The sequence below is a fragment of the Nomascus leucogenys genome, chromosome 4 (genome assembly GCF_006542625.1).
Source record: "Nomascus leucogenys isolate Asia chromosome 4, Asia_NLE_v1, whole genome shotgun sequence".
Taxonomy (NCBI): Eukaryota; Metazoa; Chordata; class Mammalia; order Primates; family Hylobatidae; genus Nomascus; species Nomascus leucogenys.
Window position 1 is genome coordinate 65,274,835 of NC_044384.1, and position 24,955 is coordinate 65,299,789.

General features: G+C 38.4%; 1 protein-coding gene across 3 annotated transcripts in view; it reads right to left on the reverse strand.

Moving 5' to 3' along the window:
• Positions 1-24,955, reverse strand: part of L3MBTL4 (L3MBTL histone methyl-lysine binding protein 4) — a 481,074-nt gene that overhangs the window by 347,391 nt on the left and 108,728 nt on the right. For all 3 annotated transcript variants that reach the window (XM_030810728.1, XM_012506197.2, XM_030810729.1), the window contains exon 4: positions 20,967-21,021. In XM_030810728.1, coding sequence (XP_030666588.1) covers positions 20,967-21,021 — 55 coding nt within the window. The remainder of the gene's footprint in view (positions 1-20,966; positions 21,022-24,955) is intronic.

A 24,955-nucleotide genomic window follows, 5' to 3' on the forward strand; every position in this document is an offset into this window, starting at 1 on the left:
CCCAGGGAGACCCACATCACACTTCTAACCTACAGAACTGTAAGATAATAAATTTCTACTGCTTGAGCCGCTATGTCTGTGCTGATGGCAGGAAGAGGAAATTAATACAGAATGTACATCAGGAATAATCACTGCTGATATTTAGTAAACTGTTCAAACTCACCACCAAAAAGTTTCTAAATGCTCAATAACTGGGAAAATTGACAAAATAGTCATATTTAATTTGTCTGAAAAATAAAAAGTAATTCATAAAGAATAAATTAGTTTAACATAATTATCACATGGTAGGTACTGTATTCTCTGATTTGAACTGAGGTTCACTGTATGAAATATAAAACAAAGCATCCATAGCTAACATTTTCCTCTCTTTGAGCTGATGTTCAGGGAAATAATTAATGATAGCACACACAGACGGCACCAAAGAAGGCTTCACTATCCTATTGTTTTTGTACATAAAGCTTATGGTGTTAATTCTCCAAAATAGTTTTAAATATAGTCATAAATTGTCAGGGCTGAAATGTATTTAACAAATCAGGTAACCATTTTAAAGACAAAAAGGATGATTTCCCCCAAGGTTTACTTGTGGCAGTAATGTCTTATTTCATGGATCAATTACCCTAATAAGCCATAAATGTGCTTTGAATAACTGGTTTCAATTCTCAAGCATCCTTTCTGTGTTTTAAAAATCATCAATAAAATAGAATTTTCTTGTGAAATTAAATCCTGATCTACTTAGTTCAGATTTGCTATTATAAAAAATTAATTACAACAACTAGCTGAGAAAAATTATAAATATTTTCTCCGAAAATCCTAAGCACAATGAAGACAACTACAGGTAAATAGAAGTGCTAGGAAAATAGCAAACCATGGTAATGTAGTTATCAACATATAGCAAAATTAAAATAATAGTATCATAAACTTTTAAAAACTGGCTTTAGATAACTTGATGCTTATTTGGGGAACAAATACGTTTCTACTTGAAAATCCATGATCACCCAGACAGATTCATTCTGGGTTATCTATTACCAATACAGAGCTATCTCTCCACAAGAGACGCTATCACATTCCTGCTGAAAGCTTCAAAGTCCTTTTATTAACTATGGGACAGTGTCCAACCAGCTGAGCACAGCAAACAGAGTGCTTCTCCAGGAGCCCAAACCAACTTTCAGCTTCATCAACTGTTCTCTCTAGTTATTAATTAAAACAATACTCATGGAGGACCTACTGTGTACTAGGCTCTATGGGCACAAAAGGAAACAAAATTGTCCATCACACTTCCCTCACGAGCTTTAAAATCTACTGGAGAGGGATCAAATAATCTGATAAAATTGCAAACCATACTAAGTAAGTGCTTTCACAGAATACAAGGCCCTGAGAGCACAGAATAGGAGCCCAAGACTTATCTGAGAAATCAGGAAAAGCTTCCCTGACAAGTGGCAAGGAAGCCAGAGCTTTTAGCAATGCATGTACCTATAATTAGGCAAACGAAGGACTTGGAGAGGGAGTGGTGGGACATTTCAGGCAGAAAGGATGGCAGGTACAAGGGTTCCATGGCAGGACCTCAACTAAGGCCAGCACTGTGGGAGCAGGAGGAAAGAAGGGGCACATTGCAGGAGACGAGGCTCGGGAGACTGGAAAGGGCCAGATGCTTCAGAGCTTGGAGGCCTTAGTAAGGATTTTGCCCACATCCTATCCTACAGGCAATGGGAAGCACTGGAAAGGTTTTAGGCAAAGGAAAGGTAGGCAGGTGGACAGGATCAGGCTCATGTTCTGAAAAGAACAATGCAGCTGGCATTGTGCACCTGGATTAGGGAGTACCAAGAGCAGGCCTGGGGAGATCAACTGCGAAATCCAAACAAGGGATGACAGCTTGGACTCAAGTGGTACAGGGAAGATGAAAATAAGTGGACAGATGAGAAATATTCCAGAAACAGAAGCAACGGTCTCCCTTGTCAGATTGCCCAAGAGAAATAAAAAAATAAAAAGGTCCCTTGAACACTCCAGGCAGCCCCCGAGGTCCTGGCTTGCGCTGCTGATGGGCAGTGCATTCACTGAGCTTGGGAGCAACGCCTCCTCTCCAAGACCCACGGGTACAGGCTTTGCTAAGATGAGAGTGACTTTAAATCCAGCATGTAAGAGCCCTTTCATCCCAAAATAATTAACACATTTCTCATGCTTTCTGAAAGTTTGTATATTTTTATAATCCTATATATCTGTTAAATCTGTTCAACTTACTAAAGGCCAAGCACATGCCTCTGTCATTTTCCCATGCTCTTCACTTTCATCAGGACAGTCACAAACTATTGGCAAAAATCTATTTTCACTTAAAGTGCTTTTTGAAAAAGTTATTTTCTACACATAGCTACATCCCAAAGAGGCTTCAGGAAAGGCTTGTGAGAAACATATTGTACTGTTTCTGGTTATGTAAGAAAAGAAAAACCAAATGAGTTTTTAAAGGTTTAAACTTCAACTCTGACTACTCCTCAAAGAAAAATAAGTTCTTTCCTAAGCAAGATAAAAATACTAAAGGAAATATTATTTAATTAAAACTATTTAATTCTCTAAATAGTTTTAAAAATAGTCCTATAGGAACCTCCTAAGCAAAATATGAGCATCTACACCAAAAAGAGCCTCAGTTATTTTAAAAACTAATAAATAAATTCCCTATTTAAGCTGTTCCAAAAAATACTATTTATTAGTATCTCCCTAGAGTCAAACACATTACAAACATTTTCTCATTTAATCTTGACAATTTTATGGGGTAAGATATATTATCTATTACTCCCATTTCACAAGCAAGAGAATTGAGGCTTAGAAAAGCTAAATATAATCACTTGTTGAAAGTCACAACATGGCCAAGTAAGTGGCAAAACCAAAATTCAAACAAAGTCTGTTTGATTCTAAGCACATACACTCTACACTTCCTTTCAAATATAAAAAGAAGTCACTCTTCAGAAGGAATAACTAAAAGTTCAGATTTCTAAAAGATAAGATTTCTAAAAGACAAAACCATGGCTAAATAACCAAAGTCTGGGCTATCATTCTCTACATAGGTGGCCGGCAGCCACGCATTGGCCTAAACATTAGGGAAGTTTCTGTGTATTGCACTATAATGCTTTAATTGTGAGTTAGATGCTGTTTTAGAGGAAAATCCTAGTTGTTGTTTAGTATCATTCAATTATGCATACGAAGTCAGGAGAAAAATAAGATTCCAGGAGTGAACATTCATTTCCAAGTGAATTTTTAAGGAATCAGTCTATTCTACAAAGTGAGCTACCATACAAATACAGCTCCGTGCTTACACGCTGAAATAACAGCAATCTGGCAAAACAGCAAAGCCACATCACCAATTCCTATCTCCTTCCTGCTGCAGAGGGAAATCCACAGGGGCTCTCCAGGGGCCCACATGTCAGACCCACCTGGGCGTCCAGACTCAAAACACGACCATCACATGGCTGTCCCTCCTGGGAAAGTCGAAGCCAAAGACGAGGCCAAGCAAAAGGGCCAGGAGTAGGAAAGGGCCCGGAGCTCAGCGGCGCGAGGCGGGAGGCAGGCACTCAGCTCTCTCGCTGGCTCCCAGACCGCCGCAGCGCCGCCACCTGGAGGGGAGGCACAGGCCGGCTGCGCACGCAGGCTCTTCCCAAGCCCCCGGTCGCTTTTCGTCCACATCAGGCTCTCCTCCGTGTCATCTGTGCTCTTCTTCAGGGCAGTATCCTATTCTGCCTCATCCTCTCTGCCTTCTCCTTTCCCTTCTCTTTCCCTCCTGAGCAATTCTATGATCCCATGCTGAAGCCATTCTGTGCACCAGAGCAAGGTAGGAGGACAGGGGTGGAGGCAGGTAGCACGACCTTGACCCCGAGCCCGCTTGAGGAGCCCAAACTGGTAGGAGGGCATCTGTGCAGGGGCTGCCCAGCGTAGGCAGTCGGAGCCCGGAACGGGGAGGGAAAACATCCACAAGTTGGGGAGTAGGCACAGGCATCAGAGCCTGGCAGGGCAGCCTGGCATGGGCGGGGGCGGAAATGAACCCTAAACAAGGCGTTGAGGGCACCCACCTGGAGGCTGACCCAGAGAGGGGAGTCCAGTTTCCGGAGGGCGTCAAGAGGGCGGCTTCTGTGGTGCAGCCTGGTGTGGTACTAACGCCCACTCAGGGTGAGGAGGCGTCCACAGGGGGGTGGCCTCTGCCAGCTCTTGGAGCAAAGGAGCCTGAGGATGACATCCACAGGGAGGCAGCCAGATGGTGGAGCTCGAGTGGGATGAGGTGGCCGTGGATGCCAGGGAGGGGTTGGTGGCAGCACTGAAGGATGGTAGGGGCACTGAACAAATAAGCAACTATACAACTAAGGGGAACAGAGCCACGTTTCTCAGTGTCAAAGACTGGGATTCAAATACACAAAGAGGGAGAACTGTTACTAGAATGAATCCTGTGGGATGGGACTGGAATTGGAGGTATCACTGTTAATTCTGATTTCAATATGAGACTTCAATATATAGAGATGCACCTATATTAAAATAGTGCTATAAAGTGTCTGTGTGTGTCTGTGTGTGTGTGTGTGTGTGTATAGCAATTTGTAAGCATATGTGAAAGTAATCATATAAATTGGGTCATTCTTGTCATTCCCAACTAAAAAACAGAGCCAGGAAGTCAGGGAAAAATCACGCAGGGCACATACCATTGCTCCAAAGATGCAATTCTCTGCAAGCCCTGCTGCTGAAGCCGCCTGCTGTAACCTGAGACCAGTTTTACCTGATGGATACCGAAGCAAGCTGCTGTGACTCTAAGACTAGTTTTACCCACCCTGTCATTCACCAATCAGAGCTTGCCAGCTCCCCAAAACTTTACTAGTACCAATGAACTTTTTTAAAAACTATATTATTATTATTTTTTTTTCCTGAGACAAGTCTCGCTCTGTCACCAGGCTGGAGTGCAGTGGCGCGATCTCGGCTCACTACAAACTCTGCCTCCTGGGTTCAAGCGATTCTTCTGCCTCAGCCTCCCCAGTAGCTGGGATTACAGGTGCGTGCCACCATGCCCAGCTAATTTTTGCATTTCTAGTAGAGACGGGGTTTCATCATGTTGGACATGCTGGTCTCGATTTCTTGACCTCGTGATCTGCCCGCCTCGGCCTCCCAAAGTGCTGGGATAACAGGCGTGAGCCACCACACCCAGCCTGAACTTTCTTTCAAAACAATACCTAACATTTCCCCTTCTTATAAAACCTCCAGCCGGCCATGGTGGCTCACACCTGTAATCCCAGCACTTTGGGAGGCCAAGGCAGGCAGATGACTTGAGGTCTGGAGTTTGAGATCAGCATTGCCAATATGGTGAAACCCCATCTCTACTAAAAATACAAGAATTAGCTGGGCATGGTGGCATGCACCTGTAATCCCAGCTACTCGGGAGGCTGAGGCAGAAGAATCCCTTGAACCCAGGAGGCAGAGGTTGCAGTGAGCCGAGATCACGCCACTGCACTCGCCTGGGCAACAGAGTGAGACTCCATCTCAAAAATAATAATAGTAATAATAATAATAATAAAATAAAATAAACCTCTAACCTTCTCTTTGTTCTTCAGACATACCAAACACCACCTGGTCTGTGTGTATGCCCCAAACTGCAATTCTCCCTTCCCAAATAAAACATTTTAAAAAGAAACATTTTAAATCTCCATATTTTATTTCATTTCACCATACCTGGTGTCAGAAGCAAGGTTCCAAAGCTGACTCACACTAGCAAGAATGACCAGCTTTGGAATCACAAAGTAAGGGACCCACCCACAACTGTTTCCCTCCAGGTCACCTCTCTCTCCCCACCCACATTGAGTCTCTCTTAGGCCAAACTCCTGATTGTCGTTCTGTTTCATCTGGGAGTCGGTTGTGAAGGGGTCTTCCCCCTCGTATTTGAGAGGGGTATTTCTGCCTCTGGTTGGGAGCTGTATTCACAAAGGTTCTTTTCATCAGAGAGCTGAATGAAGGAATTTTTCAGCCCTCAGATTGAGGCTTCAGTGAAGGAACTTTTCCCCTTCAATTGGAGAAGGCAGCTTATGGTCCTTCTTGGTAAGTCTGTATTTTCTTTTCCATAGGCACCTGCATATTAATTTGACTTTTGTATAGTCAGTGCTTGCATTTTAATTGGCTTTTGTGTATTTGGCATTAAACTGAATCACCTAGATAAATTTAGTTACAAATGGGCTTTCAGAGTTCAAAGGCATGCCAAGATATTTTCTAGGACTCCAGCTGATAAAAGCATGTTCAAACATTATAGGGATCATTTAAACAGGCTGTTTTCTTTAAACTAAAAGACCACAGCTATAAAATTATACACTCCAAATAAGACTCACACCTCAATTGATACACGAGGCTCCAGAAAAAAAAAAAAAAAAAAAAGACTCAAAGACTGCCTCACTACAAAAGACTGTCTTAAGGCTGACTCTTTCTTCTCTGGTGCTTCCCCTTCCCTTCCTAAAATCCTAAAATTTCTCCTCTTTCTCCTTCTCTAAACTAAATTCCCTTTTTCCAAAACTCCTCAGCTATTCTGGCATACTATACAAGCAAGACACTTAAAAGCCAGCAGATAGAGAAGAAAATCATTTTGATCGCTGTGCTGTTTCTTAAAAGCGAAAGGTGAAACTCCTGTGTAAATAACACCCTCTCTACACTAAAAGGAACAGCAACATTCTTATCTTCAAGGACAGAGAATTAAGACCAAGAAAATACTATGCAGACCTTGGTAGGCTAACTCTTAGCTTGTGGGCCTCCTCATATCATTCAGTCACATTTCACAGTTGACTATCCTTTTTCCAATACAGGATATTAGTATCGGATTCAAACTGCTTTATCCAAAATTTGGTTCACAGCCTTTATAAGATTGCCTATTTAAATAAATCTTACCCTGAGCAACATAATGACACCCTGTCTCTACAAAAATTTAGAAATTAGCCAGGCATGGTGGCTACATGCCTGAGGCCCCAGCTACTCAGGATGCTGAGGGAGGAGGATCACTTGAGCCCAGGAGGTCAGGCTACAGTGAGCTGTAGTTGCATCACTGCACTCCAGCCTGGGTGACAAAATGAGACTCTGTCTCAACAAAATAAAAGAGAAATCTTAAAGTTTGACCCTATCCCATTTTGTCAGAAAAATAATCTGGATCCAACTGTCTTTATATTATAAACTGGTGAGTGTACATGTTTTATAATCACATAACTAAAATTCTAAAGTAAAAGCTATACAATCTCTATGTGTATGTATATGTGTTTAGAATGTGTTTATGCATATGTATATGTATTATGTTGTATGTTGTGTCAACATAATAAAATCTGGCATACTCATCAAGAAATCCCTTAAGAAATTTTACTCCAATTGATTTAAATAAATGAGTGCTCATATAAAATATATGCTGATTAACCCAAATGTTTATTTTTAGTTCACATGACTTAAGTAAATCTTTGATAAATTAATTGGTTTTTAAACTTTTGGTAAATTAGAAATGTTTTCAAAATTGTCAACATATATTTTTGCCTGAGCTTACTGGTCAGACAGTAAACATCTGCTAAATGTTCTAAGGTCACAAACCTATGAACCCAGCCTAAAACAAAATGATCTTGTTTAGGCAATTCTTTCATAAATAAGATCAATTTAATATTGTTGATTTAATAAAAACAGCTGTCTTCTGAGTTATCATTAAGATACCTATGTATTTAAGGTTTTACTTAGGTAAATACCTGGTAAATACAGGATATGAAATCGGTTAATTAAAAAAAAACTTGAAATAATAACTAGCTCTAATATCTCACTTTTCATAAGTAATCCAGGTATAGTAATTTTAAAAATAAATGTTAGATAATGGTAAATGGAATAAAGTTTACAAATGAAATTTTCATATAATTTAAAATATTAAATTTATATTATTGTTAAATAATAAATCACACATGTATACATATGTAACAAACCTGCACGTTGTGCACATGTACCCTAAAACTTAAAGTACAATAATAATAAAATTTAAAAAAAAATCATTAAGTTTCTGGGTCGTATCCAAATAAGATAAAAAATGAAACAAACTGCTGAATAAATATAAGTTCCCTCTCACCTCCTTAAATTTTATAAAAAGACCAAATATGCTTAGGTCTAATAATCAAAATACAAATTTAAAGAAAAAAATTGTATGAGAAAGAATCTTATGTAGTAAGTTGTTGTCCTAAGATAAAATGATTGATTGTCCCAAAGTTTTTTTAAAAAGAGAAAAATTGTAGGACTGAGACTGAGGGTTGGAGAAAATGATAAAGGTCTAAAGTCAAAAAAGATTTATAAAGAATGGGTCTTAGGAAGAACATTTTATGTGTGACTGGGTTTAAAGAGATTGGGAAAAATTCTAAAATTTCTAAAAATTAAACATTAGTGTGAGGGGTGCACGGATACAGGACCAGAGTCTAGTCCTCTATATTTAAAACAACAAGGTTTTTTTGCAATATTGATCTGCTCTTTAAAAAATTACAAGAGGTTTTGATTTTTATTTATAAAATCTGTTTAACTGCCATCTTCTAAACTGCACAGTTCCTATTCCTAACACATTTCTTCAGGAAATCCATTTAGTTTCCCTAGTTTCAAGTTTAAAATGTTGTCTTCTTCATTTAAAATGGTAATTTGATTTCTTGAGATAAAGTTTTCCATTTAAAATTTCTCAGATTCCTGTCTCAGAGGTTAATCTTTGCTGTATCTCCCTGCATGTGATTTATAGGTCATGCATCACTGCCTTCAGCTTTTTCTCCCCTTGAGAAGGACTGGGATGATAACTCTCTACTTCAACTTTTTTTTTCAGATCCTGTAACTTTTCAGTACAATTCTAACTCAGCTGTTATGGCCTGACAGTGAAATGTTTATCCTGAAGGCCTGGAAAAGCAGTGTTTTCATGCAGTATAACTTGATTCTGTCTTCATGAGTTGCTATATCCATAACCTTGGACACATTTTTCCTGTGTCTGATCAAGTAACATTTCATCAGGTTTCACTTCCAGGTTATCTTTTTGTTTGTTTGTTTGTTGTTTTTGTTTGTTTGAGACAAGGACTTGCTCTGTTGCCTAGGCTTGAGTGCAATGGTGTGATCATAACTCACAGCTTCAACCTCTTGAGCTCAAGCAATCCTCTGGCCTCAGCCTCCTGAGTGGCTGGGACCACAGACACGTGTCACCACCCTCGGCTAATTTTGTTTATTTCTTGTAGAGACAAGGTCTCACTAGGTTGCCCAGGCTGATCTCCTTGGCTCAAACAATCCTGCCACCTGGCTCTCCCAAAGTGCTTCGGTTACAGGCATGAGGTGCCGTGCCCAGCCTACTTCCAGGTTATCGAAATGAGCTTCCTATAAAAAGGAACAATCAGACTGCAGAAGGTTTTTTTTTTTACCTTTTTGGTAGCTTGCCTAAGAAACAGAGTTTATAGTTTATCAATATAATTTCCTGTGTTGCCTTTATTAGGTTTTTGATTACTTAAAAACAAAACAAAACAAAAGCTAAGCTTTAAAAGAATTAAGGATGTTTTCCATTTAACTCCCTGTATTGCTTTTTACAGCTTTTTGATTATTACTATGGCTACATGAATGACTTTAATTTTACAAGTGAACTGACTGGAATTCTTTTACTTTTATTTATTTTTTTTTTTATTTTTTGAGACAGAGTCTCGCTCTATCACCCAGGCTGGAGAGCAGTGGTGCCATCTCAGCTCATTGCAACCTCCACCTCCCAGGTTCAAGCAATTCTCCTGCCTCAGCCTCCCAATTAGCTGGGATTATAGGCATACACCACGATGCCTAGCTGATTTTTGTATTTTTAGTAGAGACAGGGTTTCATCATGTTGGCCAGGCTTGTCTCAAACTCCTGACCTCAGGTGATCCACCCGCTTCGGCCTCCCAAACTACTAGGATTACAGGAGTGAGCCACCACGCCCAGCCAGCTGCAAGTTCTTATTATCTACCTATGGTCTAGACTAGATCCTAAATTCTTCTAGGTTCGTCCCATCCAACTTTCTAACATAAAATTACTAAAACAGGTACTGCTGTATTCTGATGCCCTATATAAACTCAAACTAGATAAATGTTAAGGAACAAGTCACATGCCTGATGCATAGGCCACACAGAAATTTCACCAAACTGCCCAAAGCCAAAACTAGAGACATTCAAATTGAAAACCAGGATGAGAAACTGACATTTTTCATGTTGTAGAAAGCTTTTCTCAAGATATGGGAACAAGGCTCCCTACCACATGAGACTCTCGTCCCTTTTTCTACCTTTCTGACTTGACAAAATAATGCTGCAATTAAAATTTCCCAATTAGTAAATGCCATAGGTAACTTGACAAACTCCAGCCTAAGAAATCCTTTTAGTTCATCTAGTTGGCAACCTTCACAATATCCCTGACACAACTGTGTATTCAAATTGTACTGCTGATCCCTTTAGTAGAGTTGTCATTGTTTGCTTTAATTCAGCCCAGTCAACCACAAAAGACCCCAAATAGCCAAAGCAATCCTGAGCAAAAAGAGCAAAGCTGGAGGCATCACACTACCTGACTTCAAAATTTACTATAAAACTATAGTAACCAAATCAGCATGGTACTGGCATAGAAACAGACACACGGACTGACGGAACACAACAGAGAACCCAGATATAAATCCATGCACTTATAGCCAACTTATCTTCAACAAAAGGCACCAAGAACATACAATGGGGAAAGGACATTCGCTTCAATAAATGGTGCTGAGAAACTGGGTATCCATATGCAGAGGAATGAAACTGGACCCCTATCTCTCACCATACACAGAAATCAAATCAAAATGGATTAAAGACGAAAATCTAAGACCTGAAACTATGAAGCTACTAGAAGAAAACATTGAAGAAATGCTCCAGAACATTAGTCTGGGCAAATATTTTCTTTGTAAGACCTCAAAAGCACAGACAACCAAATCAAAAATAGACAAATGGGATTATACCAAGCTAAAAACTTTCTGTACAGCAAAAGAAACCATCAACAAAGTGAAGAGGCAACCCACAGAATGGGAGAAAACATTGGCAAACTATCTATCTGACAAATATGTAAGGAGCTCAAGCAATTCAACACCAGTGCCACTAACATAGCTAGAAGAGAATAATTCAAATATTTCTAAGCATGAAGACATATTTAAAGTGATGGATATCTCCAGTACACTAATTTTGATCTTTACAAATTATATCAATTACCACATGTACTACAAACTATGTACATGTAGTATGCATCAATTAAAAATAAAAAAAAACAGTCATAAAATGCTAGTCAATGGTTACGATAGGTTTCATCAAGTTTTCCCAGGATCTTTTGGTTTCTTTAGTTGATTACCTTCAAAATTAGGTTTGAGGTTTTGAATTATTATTCAAACTAGATTTATTATATTGTTGCTAATTATTTTTTGCATTATGAGTTCTACACATTGTTCTCATTTCCTGTCTAACGTTTGTAAAGTCAACTCTCCTCATAGAATAACACTAGCTCAACACCTGGAGATGACTGCCATTGCCTATGAAACTGACGAGCAGGAATTTGATGCTGGATTCCAAACAAATCTGAGAAAATTTTTCCTTCTGGCCTCTTTGTTACTCAGATATGGCCCAGACCCCTGATATAGAACCCCATACCCTCCCCCCATTGTAGGACAGAGACAACTAGGACAGGTCCTAGTATCAAGGGACAATTAACCTAACTTCAAAATAGTTTGTCACCAATACTTTCAGAAAAAGATTTTGATCGAAAAGGGGAAATGTGAAAGTTGATCACATAAACTGGGTCATTCTTGTCATAACCAACTAAGACAGAGTCAAGAAGCCAGGAGGACAAAGTACTCAGGGCACACACCATTGCTCCAAGCATATTAATCTCTGCAAGCCTGGCTGCTGAAGCCACCTGCCATAACCTGAAACCAGTTTTATTTAATGGCTACTGAAACCACCTCCTCCAACTCTAAGACTAGTTTTACCCTCTGCCATCACTCACCAATCAGGGCTTGCCAGTTCCCCAAAACTTTACTAGTGCCAAAGAACTTTCTTTTAAAACAATACCTAACATTTCTCCTTCTTATGAAACCTCCAACCTTCTCTTTGTTCTTCAGACATAACAAAGACCACCCAGTCTGTGTGTATACCCCAACTATAGTGTATACCCCAACTATAATTCTTGCTTCCCAAATAAAACATTTTAAATATAGAAATTCATCTCTATAGTTTATTCAACTTCAACATATAGACATCTGTGTTCATAAATATACAAACAGACTTTCCTTAGCTCTGTCCACTGAGAGGGCCTAGGAGCAACGGCATCCTGATAGCAATGAACACACCTAGCCCTGGCCACATAAAAAGTGCCACAGCTCTTTAGAGAAATGACTGAATCAACGTCTCGGGCAAGGAGAATTCAAGATAAGCCTAAAACATCTTGTGTCAGAAAACGCAGAAGTGCTCAAAGAATAATAGAAACAATCAAAAGGACACCAAAACCAGCTTGAAGGGGACTCATTGGCCAAACTGGGGACAACTTTAGCACCAAAATAATGAAAAAAAAAAAGGATTAAAATCCACTGAATAAAATAAGAAGCCATGAGTCCATAAAGAAATAAATAAAAAGAAATTTGTAAAAAAAAAAAAAACATGATATTTTTAGTTTTGAATTACCACCCTATAAAACACTTACTAATTCCAAAGGAAAAATTGTGACTTTATAGTGGGAAAACCTGGAAGACACTACCTTAATCAAGAAATCAAAGTTATCCTCATAAATGGAACATCCCAAAATCATGGGTCATCTATTATGAGGAAGTGGCGAGGGAAGCATCACTCCTGTGATATTTCCCCCAAGATACATAACCTGAATTTAATCATGAGGCAGTATCAGACAAATCCAAACTGAGAGACATTTTGCAAAATAATTGGCCTATAATCTTCAAGAGTGTCCAGGTCATAAAAGTTCAGGAAAGGCTGAGGAACTGTTCCAGATTGAGGAGACAGGAGATACACAACAATTTAATGTGACATATGATTCTGAGCTGATCCGTTTCCTATAAAGGATGTTACTGCAGTAACTGGTAAAACTTGAAATGAGGCTTGAAGCTTGGATGGCAGTAATGTATCAATGCTAATTTCCTGCTTGGAAGGGTTGGTTGTACTGTGGTTGGGCAGGGCATGTTCTTATATGTAGGAAATACATAATAATGTATTGGGGGTGATGAAGTATCAGATTGACAACTTACTCTCTAATTCAGGAAAAAAAAAATCTTTGTCCTGTACTTGCAGCCTTTTTTATAAGTTTGATATAAAAAGTTTCCAATCTTTACAAAATATCAATTAAAAAAGGAGAACAAGATCACTCTGTGGCGCTGAGAGAGAGCACACAGGGAGATGATGCAGTCATTTAAAATAGGGATGTCAGCAAATAAGCTCATGGTCCAAATATTTCACATGAAAAGCTTAGGTCTGAGCGAGCATTACAATGCACCAAAGTGGTAGCTTCAATTTCAGCAGCAAAAGGTAATTATGCTGAGCAAAAATCAAATATGCTTTAAAAAATCAAGCATGTTAATGAAAAGAATCCTTTGATTCAAACTCAAAATGAAACAGAAACCTCTGGCTTTAGGAAGAGAATGAGCAAAACCCACAGGAAGGAAGATGGGGATGTTTACTCAGCAGGAGATGGTGTCTGGCCACCACCAGGCCCTCCCTATGTAAGTGCACTGCCTACAGGGCTTGAAGGCTTCACAAATGTCTCCACTAGAACTAAGTGCTGCTCTGTGACATTGTCTTTTGCTCAATCAATAAATAATAATAAAAAAAAAAACACGGTACTCATTCCCTTTTCCAGAGTTCAGCACTCTTACTATCCACCAGGGACCTCTAATCACAGATGTAGGAGAGACTTAGTATTGTCTTCAGAGGGGGTTCCTCTGTAGGATGGCATGAAGACGTTAATAATCTGAAGGCGTCACAGGAAGTTCTTTAATAAGGCAAAGTTTTTAATACGGTGTTTGCTTTCATGTATTAAAGAATTCCTCCCAGCACATAAAAACTGTTTTCATAAAACAGCCTTTATGAGGCCGGGCGCGGTGGTTCACGCTTGTAATCCCAGCATTTTGGGAAGCCATTGTGGACAGATCACGGGGTCAAGAGTTTGAGACCAGCCTGGACAACACAGTGAAACCCAATTTCTACTAAAAACACAAAAATTATCTGGGCATGGTGGTGGGCACCTGTAATCCTAGCTACTTGGGAGGCTGAGGCAGGAGAATCGCTTGAACCTGGGAGGCCGAAGTTGCAGTGAGCCGGGATCGTGCCACTGCACTCCAGCCTGGGCAACAAGAGTGAAACTCTGTCTCAGAAACAAAACAACAACAACAACAACAACAACAAAAACAAAACAAAACAAAAAAAAAAATATATATATATATATATACAGCCTTTATGAATACAAGCACTTGGCCTATCTTTGTGCTTTACACAATTTGATTCATTGATGCCATTACTGATTGACTCCAGGAAGAAAACAAACATGTTCCTTCCCTTTATAAGCATCTTTATTCCCAGCACGAATTCACCCAAAAGGGACAGAATCCTACGGAGGCGGGCCCTTGAATCAGAAAAGTTGAAAGCTTAGCTCTTATAAACCAGTATCAAGAGCAAATAAATTATTTGAAAATACATACTGAAAACTACTTGTTAGAAAGTAGTGTTTTCATTAAAATGCATGTGGAGGCTTCAATTATTGAAGTGCCCATGCAAAAAGTTCTTTACTTAGAAAGAAGTCCCCTGTTAATCCTCCACTGAGTGTCATGGCTCAGTGGAAATATAATTCTTTAGGTTCAAAGTAGCTGATATGGTTTGAACCTGTGTCCCCACTAAATCTCATGTACAACTGTAATCTCCAGTGCTGGAGGTGGGGCCTGGTGGAAGGTGACTAGATCATGGGGGCAGAGTTCTCATGAACGGTTCAGCCTATTTAACTGTTTACTTAATGATAGTAAATGGCATCTGTATTAATAGGAATTGAATAAAGTGAAACTGATTTGGTTTTCCCCTTTTTATTGTTAATACCCATTCTCAGGTAAGGAATTACCTCAGTGGGAATGAACGGGTCCCTCACAAAGTTTAGAAAATATCAACATTAGATCCACTGACATATAATTACTTTGCAAGAAAGTGCTTCTATCATTACACCCAGCGAGTAAACTAGCTCCTCCAACAAAGGACTCCAGGATAATATTCAAGGAGTCATCTTTGAAGCTTATAGAATCTTTTAATAAGCCATATCCCCCAGCACCAAAACTACTCCCTGATAATAAGTTAAGCACTTCTAGAAGCTGTGCTTCTTCAGGCCTTTTAGCTAATTAATACTCTAGAGCTTTAGTAAATTATGACTTCAGTATAGTAAATGCTAGATTTTATTGGTCTGATTGGACTGATTCTATGCCTTTTTAAAAGACATCTAACTTAGGTAGGAGATTTGGCATATTACACAACTGAATATTTTTTTAAAAACCAAATTGCCCTAGGATATGCTGAGAAAAAATAAAATAGGGAGAAAAATACAAAATAAGAAAAGTTAAGAAGATAATGAGGTTTTAAAGGAGTCAGCCAGAAGAAAGCCCCTCCAGGCAGAGAAAGCACTTCTTCAGACAGTAAGTTCTAGACCGCATGTTCTGTACAGCTGCAGCAAAGCAGACAGGGGTCCTGGTGGCAGGTGACAAACAAGTGCCAGGTGGTGAGGGATCTCCAGCAACATTCTAGGGAAGGGGGGTTATGAGGCACTCTAGTAACAGAATTTCAGATAAATCTTAGTTGGGGAAGAGAGGGTATAGAAAGACTGAAAAGTGACCAGGAACTAATCAAAGGTGGGGAGACATTATTTGAGAGATGTCAAGAAGGACGAGTTGAGAAAAGGCACTGGGTTGGAGTCAGAGGTAAATGGGAGGGAGGAGTAAGGATGTCTCCAGGACTCTAGTTTGATTGCAGGTTGATGATGGTGCTACAGGATGAGGGATTATAGGAGAAGCAGACTGAACACTGGGGAACAAAAGTGAGTTCGGTTTTAATGTCTAAGTCAATCTTCAAGTGGAAGAAAAATAAGAGCATGAAAGCTTCCATTGATTTGGGAGGTCCTTGGTTCCATCAATTAACACAATATTCGTGACTATCCATGAGACGCTGGTGAGCTACACAAAAACAGTTTCAGTGCAATGATGATTGTAGACACAGATGGTGGGGACACGGTGAGTTGATGGCAGATGAGGAAATACTGTTGCTCTTAAGAAACTTAGATGCTACTGGTGACTTCTGGACATGAGAGAACAAAACAAGAATATACAGTAGAAGAAACCTACATGCAATGCTAAATGCCAAGTGATATTCTGGACTGTCTTGGAACAGAAAAAAGGACACTAGTAGAAAAACTGGTGAGATCTGAATGAAGTCTATAGTTTAGTGAATAGTGATGTCAATGTTACTTAGTTCTGACAATGTTCCATGGTCACCTAAGATGTTAATGTTAGGAGAAACTGGGTGAAGGGTATGCAGGACTATTTCTACACTATATTTGCAACTTTTCTGTAATCCTAAAATTTTTCCAAAAATAAAAGTTTACTCAGAAATATCTAAGAACAGATACTCCAACAACACTCCCTATTTTACAAATTAAAGTTTTTAGTTCAGGAGTTTCTGAATTTATTTTTAAATAATATTTGTCTGATTATAACATGATTAAATACTAATTGCAATATAATAATTGGAAAATATAGACAATATGCTTTTTATCTAACAACTTAGAGATAATAATTATTAACACCTTTTCTTACTCTACAGATAAGTGAATTCATTTTAGCCATCATTCAGACCAATCCCCTGGGGGTCTCTTCCCCTTAATATTTTATCATAAGCTTTTCCTCTCATGTAATTTAAATTTCTTCAAAGCATTTAAGTGAATACATACTTGTCTACACACAATGTTGTACCTATTCCTAAGTTGTTGGACGTTTGGATTATTAATATTTCCAACTGTTCATTATTTACAAATAGTACCACAATGACTATCATATGCATAAATGGAATGCACATGCTGATATCATTAGGAGAAATGTCAAAAAGTGGACTTGAAGGAAATGTTTACTCAGCACTTTTGATAAATACTGTCGGTATGTCCTCCAAACAACAGAACCAAATTCTACTGCTAGTAGCAGTATGCCAAGACTCAGTCTCCCCCATCCCACCAGCAAGGAGTATGAGCAGTTTTTTTAAATTGTCGTTAATTTGGTAAGTTAAAAAATATCATCACTACTTATAAATTTATATTTCTTTGCATTTTAATGAGACTAAATATTTTTAATATACTCATTTTTAGCCACTTTGATTTCTTCTTGTCTGAATTACCTGTTTATGCCCTTTGCCTGTTTTTGGACTGAGATCTTGTGTATTCCATTATTTTTTCTAATTCCTTTATCTCTTATTGACCTTTTATTAGCTATAGTTGTGGATAATATTTGCTAGTTTGTTGTTTCCCTTTTAATCTTGTTTATTATGACGTTCTTTAATGTACAGAGTTTAATTTAGATATGCATATACCTAATTTTCTTTTACAATTTCTTATACTCCTTTTATGTTTATAAAATCCTCACTGCCAGGGCCAGGGGCAGTGGCTCACGCCTGTAATCCCAGCACTTTGGGAGGCCAAGGAGGGTGGATCACCTGAGGTCAGGAGTTTGAGACCAGCCAGGCCAATATGGTGAAACCCCGTCTCTACTACAAATACAAAAAATTAGCCGGGCGTGGTGGCAGGCACCTGTAATCCCAGTTACTAGGGAGGCTGAGGCAGGAGAATCACTTGAACCCGGGAGGTGGAGGTTGCAGTGAGCCAAGATCACGCCATTGCACTCCAGCCTCAGCAACAAGAGGGAAACTCTGTCTCAAAAAAAAAAAAAAAAAAAAAACCCTCAATGCCCCAACATGCAACCAAACAAATACTAATACTGTTTTAGTTTAAAAGAGCACTTACACATTTAGAAGGAGAGAAGCCAGTTCACTTGTTCAACTGACTAAATCAGCTGTTTTTATTTTAGATATTCAAGTGTAAAGGCATATAGGTCTGGGATTACACGGTGACTGGCAATACTAATTCTAAAATTTAATCACACACAATCATTAACAAGTAATACTTACTGAAACAAGCCTTCTCTTAGAGCTATCTTAGTTAAGTTTTCAGAATTACTATGAAGAGTTTATCTCAGAGAGTTTCCAAAAGAATCAAAAACTTAATCTCAGCATGTCTATGTCAGGGAAAATCTAGTTCAGCCAGTCCCCAAGAACACACAGGGGTGTAGTAGACACCATTAATACTTTAATTATTAGCAGTTATTTTTTCCCATCCCATTTCTAATCAAGATTCTAGTTTTCTCTGCCTTTGTGTTAATAGCTACAAAGAAAGAAGAATGTTAATGTAGAAAGAACATAAAGGTAAAGTAAAATGAACACAGGCTTTAGAACTTGCTAGATGTGGGTTCAAATTCTATATCCACCACTAACTAGTTAAGTTTACCTCAAATAAGTCAAATGTCCTCTTAAACTTCATCAGCTGTAACACAGGCTTCAGTATCAGTCGCACAGACTGGGTACTCAATAAAATGTTTTAAAAATGATTTCCAAAGAAACACATGCTTGTTATAAAATCACTACTAAGAATTAAGGTTTATTTTGCAATATATATATATTTTTTTATATACAGGGTCTCACTTTGCCCCCCAGGCTGGAGTGCAGTGACAAGATCTTGGCTCACTACGGCCTCAACCTTCTGAGTTCAAGCTATCCTCTTGTCTCAGCCCCACAAGTAGCTGGGACTACAGGTGCACACCACCAGACCCGGCTATTTTTTTTTGTATTTGTGGTGGAGATGGGGGTTTCACCATGTTGCTGGTCTTGAACTCCCAAGCTCAAGAGATCCACCCACCTTGGTCTCCCAAAGTGCTAGGATTACCGGCATGAGCCACCACACCTGACCTATTTTTCAATACAATTTTCTGTTCACATATAAATATATTATGTGTACATACACAGCTCTGTGGGGTTTTTGTTTAGTATTTTCTTTTGTTACTATTTCTAAGACATGAGGTAAGAGACTAAATCTATTTTGTTTTATAAGCAACCTCAATAAAAGATTAAACTATTTTCATGGAGAAAAATCCCCATTATAATGCTAACACAATAAGCAATTTGGAAATTAGTTCCTTTGTCCTACTAAAAATGGTAAAAATATAAATTACCTCAAAAAGCCCTCAAATAATCCAATTTGCACTACAACTAGCAGTTCATAGTATCTACATACACAAACCAAATCTCAGCCTTTTCCTAAACATTTATTATGTTCTACAGCTGGGGAAAACAGGAACAATACAATATCAAATTTAAAGAGGAGTCAGCCTCGGTGAGAACTTTTGACAATGGACCATTAACTATAAAACAAGTCCAACAATGAAAAAACAGCAAAAAGTTACTTTCTGTTAAAACTGAAAAGCTTCCAACTGGACCCTCCCAGACTTGTTAAAAACAAGAACAAATAAATAAAACCAAAAAGCTATTTGAGATAAATATATACCTGGATGTAATGAAACTGTAAATACTAAATCAGTAAAAAATGTTAGTTTGAGGGACTGAATATTTTTACATTGTTGGCCTCAGCCTGCTTTTCTTTTTCTAGAGTAAATGTTTCGACCACAGAATAAGAGAACCTAAAACAATTTACATTACTGTGAAAATATAGCTGCAGGGGAGATACAACAACATCATAAATCATAACCTCTCTCTGAGAAGAAAAAAATTGTTTTAAAAAACCCCTGCTGTTAGGGCCAGGTACAGTCTAAATTCATTTCTAAAATCCCAGTGTTACATAACTGAAGTATATTTTGATGGAGCTGAACATCAAGTTATATAATTATCAAACTACTGCATTCTGTTTTGATTTTTCAGCAAAGAACATGACAGGCCTGGGAAGGCAGCAAGAGAAGAAAAGAAATTTAAAGCACCACCCATTTGTTTATAATAAAAAAAATCATAGCTTTTATTTTTAAAATCATTTAGGGAGAAAAATCACAAATTCTCAGTATTTCATCCCAAGACTAAGCCATACAAAATGGTCTTTAAAAATCTCAATTCTTATTTGTCGTTTTTTTCAAGGTATTTTTAGGTGTTTCCTTATTTAAAAACAAACACAAACGCTTACTCAACAAAATGTTAAGGTACTTTAAAAGTTAATTAGAGGAGCATTATCATATTTATATGCTTCCTTTCCATAGATAATAACACAAATGTTGTTGGACATTCTACTACATTTGATAGAAAATTTAGTAACAGCTGTCTGCTTGTATAGCAATAATCATAAAATATGTGGAATGTATATTCCCAGAAAATCGCATCTTCATCTGTTGGTTTAAATTTAAAGCATCAGAGAATTAGTTGAATACGAAAAGGCTATTATCTAAAACCTATTGATGTATTAATAACCATAATGAGGAGTATTCATTTTAGAGCAAATGCACAATCTCCTCTAAAACATGACTTTAATACAATGCAATCATTAGAAGATCAAATCAGTCTCGGAAAAGCTCACACAAAGGATTATTAAAAAACTAAATAGCACCTCTTTATTTTCTTGTTCACAGAGAAAATTTACAAATAAGTTGTTTTATTTAAAGCCTTTTTAAAAGGCAAATAAATGAGATAACAAGAGCTTCAGACATTTTTGAAGCATATATTTGAAAACCTTAGATGACACTGATAAAGTCTGCAGAAGAGTATGCAATACCCTGAATAAATGGTAGATACTATTATTGCATATTTAAATTAATAAACCTAAAACAACTAAGCAATCTAATAAAAATTCACTTAAAAGTTGTTCACTGTGAACTAACGCTGTAAATATTGGTGATAATTACCGTGACTCAAAGGGGTTGTGCCATCCTTAGGCTTCTTTTCTTCTTCAGTTTGCTCCTAGAATACAGAAAATGGGGTTTAGATGGTATTTCTGGATAATTGTTGGAAACACTGAAAACTAATGTTCCTTTTTGCAGGAAGGAAAGTTATGAAGATCCTTGTCACTGAGGGGGACAATGCACACAGTACCCAGAGCCTTCCGGTGGGTGCCCAGGACGGGCACACATGATCCATTTGGACGTGGAAGGAATCCATTAAAAGGATTGCTTCTGGCTAAAATAAAAGAGACAGGAAGCTTTGATAACAGTTAATATTGAGGTTGACACAGGTACCTTCCCTGAGTGGATCCCTGGGCCTGACAGTCGCACAGGAGTGGCCAACAGAAGAGGCTTGGTCCTCACCAAAGCCAAGCCCTCCATCCTACTTTTGCTTTCAGCCTATCTGGGTCTACTACAGTTTGTAAGTACTCAGTTAAAATGCTCTAATTTTAACCAAACTGACCTTCATAGAATCACAAGTGACTTCAAAAATTCCTGAAAAGAAACCATAAATTGTGTATGATGAACAATACAAGCACACGCAGCAAGCAAGACGGTGCAGCCCCACCCCATGGCGCAAGCAAGCCACGCTCTTCCTGCAACTCTCGAAAGAACATTTACCATTCAACAAAGACTAGGAAAGTGGCTTTCTCTTTTGAAAGATATGATAACAAAGAGCATTTTGAAAGTGGATATCCAGATATGTGTCTTATTTACGTCATTTTGTGGCCATCAAAATGTATTCCACCTATTAAAAATTCGTGGCCAGCCACGGTGGCTCACACTTGTAATCCCAGCACTTTGGGAGGCCAAGGTAGGTAGATCACGAGGTAAAGAGTTCGAAACCAACCAGGCCAACATGGTGAAAATCCGTCTCTACTAAAAATACAAAAAAGAAAAAGTAAGCTGGATGTGGTGGCGTGTACCTGTAACCCCAGCTACTCGGGAGGCTGAGGCTGAAGAACTGCTTGAATCTGGGAGGCGGAGGTTGCAGTGAGCCAAGATCGTGCCTCTGCACTCCAGCCTGGGTGGCAGAGTGAGATTCTGTCTCAAAAAAAAAAAAAAAAACTGTAATAATTATGTACTTTAAAATTGGGAACAGAATTTCCCAATTTTAAAATCTTTTAAATGAAGGGTTTCAAGCAGGCTTTGAATTTATTTTTGGAAACATAAATATACAATAGTTTTTTGGGTTTTTTTGTTTGTTTTTGAGATGAAGTCTTGCTCTGTCACCTAGGCTGTAGTTCAGTGGCACAATCTCGGCTCACTGCAACCTCCACCTCCCAGGTTCAAGTGATTCTCCTGCCTCAGCCTCCAGCTAGGATTACAGGTGCACACTACCACACTCGGCTAACTTCTATATTTTTAGTAGTGATGGGGTTTCACCATGTTGGCCAGGCTGGTCTCAAACTCCTGACCTCAAGTGATCTGCCCACCTCAGCTTCCCAAAGTGCTGGGATTACAGGCATGCACCACTGTGCCCGGCCAATATGTAATAGTTTTCATTATTTCCAAGAACAACTAATTATCATCAGAGAATGTGAAAATTTAGCAGCTGATTTATACAAAAACTTTTGCTGAAAAATGAGTGTTATGAATTAGTAAGTTTGACCAAAAAATATTTCTTCAATTTATTCCTATATAGTTTTGGGATAGATCTTTTTAAGTTATGGCTAGTGTGACTGTCAGTCCCAGTCTGCATGGGGCAGACCTGTTCATAGCACTTTGAAAAGCCCCACATCTGGGGAAACTCCTGAGTCCTAGGCAAATGAGGAGGCTTGGTCACCCTAGCTTTGACAACCACAAAAACCAAATCTAAAAAATAGACTGCACATTTGGAAGGCTGAGGCGGGAGGATGACCTGAGGTCAGGAGTTCGAGACCAGCCTGGCCAACATACTGAAACCCTGTCTCTACTAAAAATACCAAAAGTTAGCCGGGCATAGTGGCAGGCACCTGTAATCGCAGCTACTCAGGAGGCTGAGACAGGAGAATCGCTTGAACCCAGAAGGCGGAGGTTGCAGTGAGCTGAGATCACGCCATTGCACTCCAGCGTGGGCAACAAGAGCTAAACTCCGTCTCAAAAAAAAAAAAAAAAACCAGACTGCACATAATGGTATCACAAAGCTCTAAACCAGGTGTTCAAAAATGAATCATGTATACTAATATTTCAATGAAAGCAAACTAGTTTTTAACTGATGAAATAAAAACTACTAATTTCATTTTTCTACCTTTTTTTAGTTCCTTTTTCAAGTCTATGGTTTTAAGATATAAAAGACAATTTGTATAGTAACAAAATGTATCAGTGTCTTAATTGTCTTTCATCCCCAAAACATAGTCTGGTACCTAGTCTAGGTCGACAAGTATTTGATGCATGAAGGCAAGAATGAAAGGTTCGAAAGAGTGCTTTTCTGCCTGGTAGATTTCACATCCAAAGTTATCATGGATATCTTCGTGCAATTAACAAAGTAGCATTCTGCTAAAATGTACTATAAGCCAGTGCTTCTTAACATGCATTTGAATCATCTGGGAATCTTACTAAAATGCAGACCTTGATTCGGTGGCTCTAGGGTAGAGCCTTAGATTACAGATTCCAACAAGCTCCCAGCAGATGCTACTGCCAAAAGTATACGGCCCTCACTGTGAGTGGCAAGGCTACCACCTTTTAGCAGGGCATGCAGTGGGAGTGGAAACAGTCATGCAATCATATCTACCCTGTTCTACTGCAAGTGAGATGATGAACTCCTGCCTTGGGTCTAATTTCCCATGGTAGCACTTTACCCCTGTTCATTCACTCAATACGTGGGAAATTTACACATGTAACGCAAAACAAAGAGACTCTCTTCTACTGCAAAACCTAAAACAGTAAAAAGAAACAGCATTCGAGAGTTGATTATGTTCACACTACAGCTACTGAAGCATTTTTGTAATCACTGTGTCATTCAAAAATAAAAAGAAATATATAATATGCTATCTGTCGCTCAGTGAGTGTTTGGTTCACACTTCTTTATTTGCTACTGAAATTCTGCCTAGAAAGAAAAAAAATTCCACACAAAAACAACATTACCTCTCACTTTGGATTTAAATTGCCTAAGCTTCCAACATCTGTATGTTCTTCAGGTGGATCGAGGTTATAGACAGGTAAACATACACATACACACACGAAAGATTATATTGTGTATATCAGAATAAACATATATATCTATAACATACTGACCTATGTTTAAACAACTTTGCAAATGGAAAAGTATTTAGTATCATACGGTAGAGCAGGGAAAATACTGAATTTAGGGCTAGGTGACCTAAGGTCAAATCTCAACCCACCACTAAAAGCTATTTAACTTTGAACAAATGACCTACATTCTCTAGACCTGATTTTTCTCATCGGTTAAAATAAAGAAATTGGACTAAGTGTTCTCCAAAGTTCCTGCTAGCTTTAACATTCTTTGCTTCTGTCTAGTTAATTAATTATTTCATAAAGGTAATAAATCTGCACTGCTATTAATGAACAGAGAATGAATTTAAAAAAAACAAAAGAAAAATTAGCACTTTATCTTATCCTTGCAGACAGACCACTAAAGGAAATCAATACAAATTGCGAAAAATAAAACCATTACTGCAATTTCTCAGGTTTCAAACTTTAATTCTGAAAACTGAAAATAAAGTTCCAGAAAAAGATAGTGTTCTGAAAAAAAGGGAGATAATGGTTTAAGGAATATAAAATAAGTCTTTGCTATGGTACATTTCCATTAATGTAACATGCTTAATGTTCTGTTCCCTCCTGCTGGCACTTGACGTATCACAAGCTTTTACTACAAGGCATAGTGACGTTTTCTAATTAATTAGTGTCTGCATTTCTCTGTCTATTATTCCAATCAAGGGAACAAAACGAAGGATTTTCAGCTGATTTGTGTTTGGCAATTTCGATTCATCACCTTGGAACTGCCAGATAAT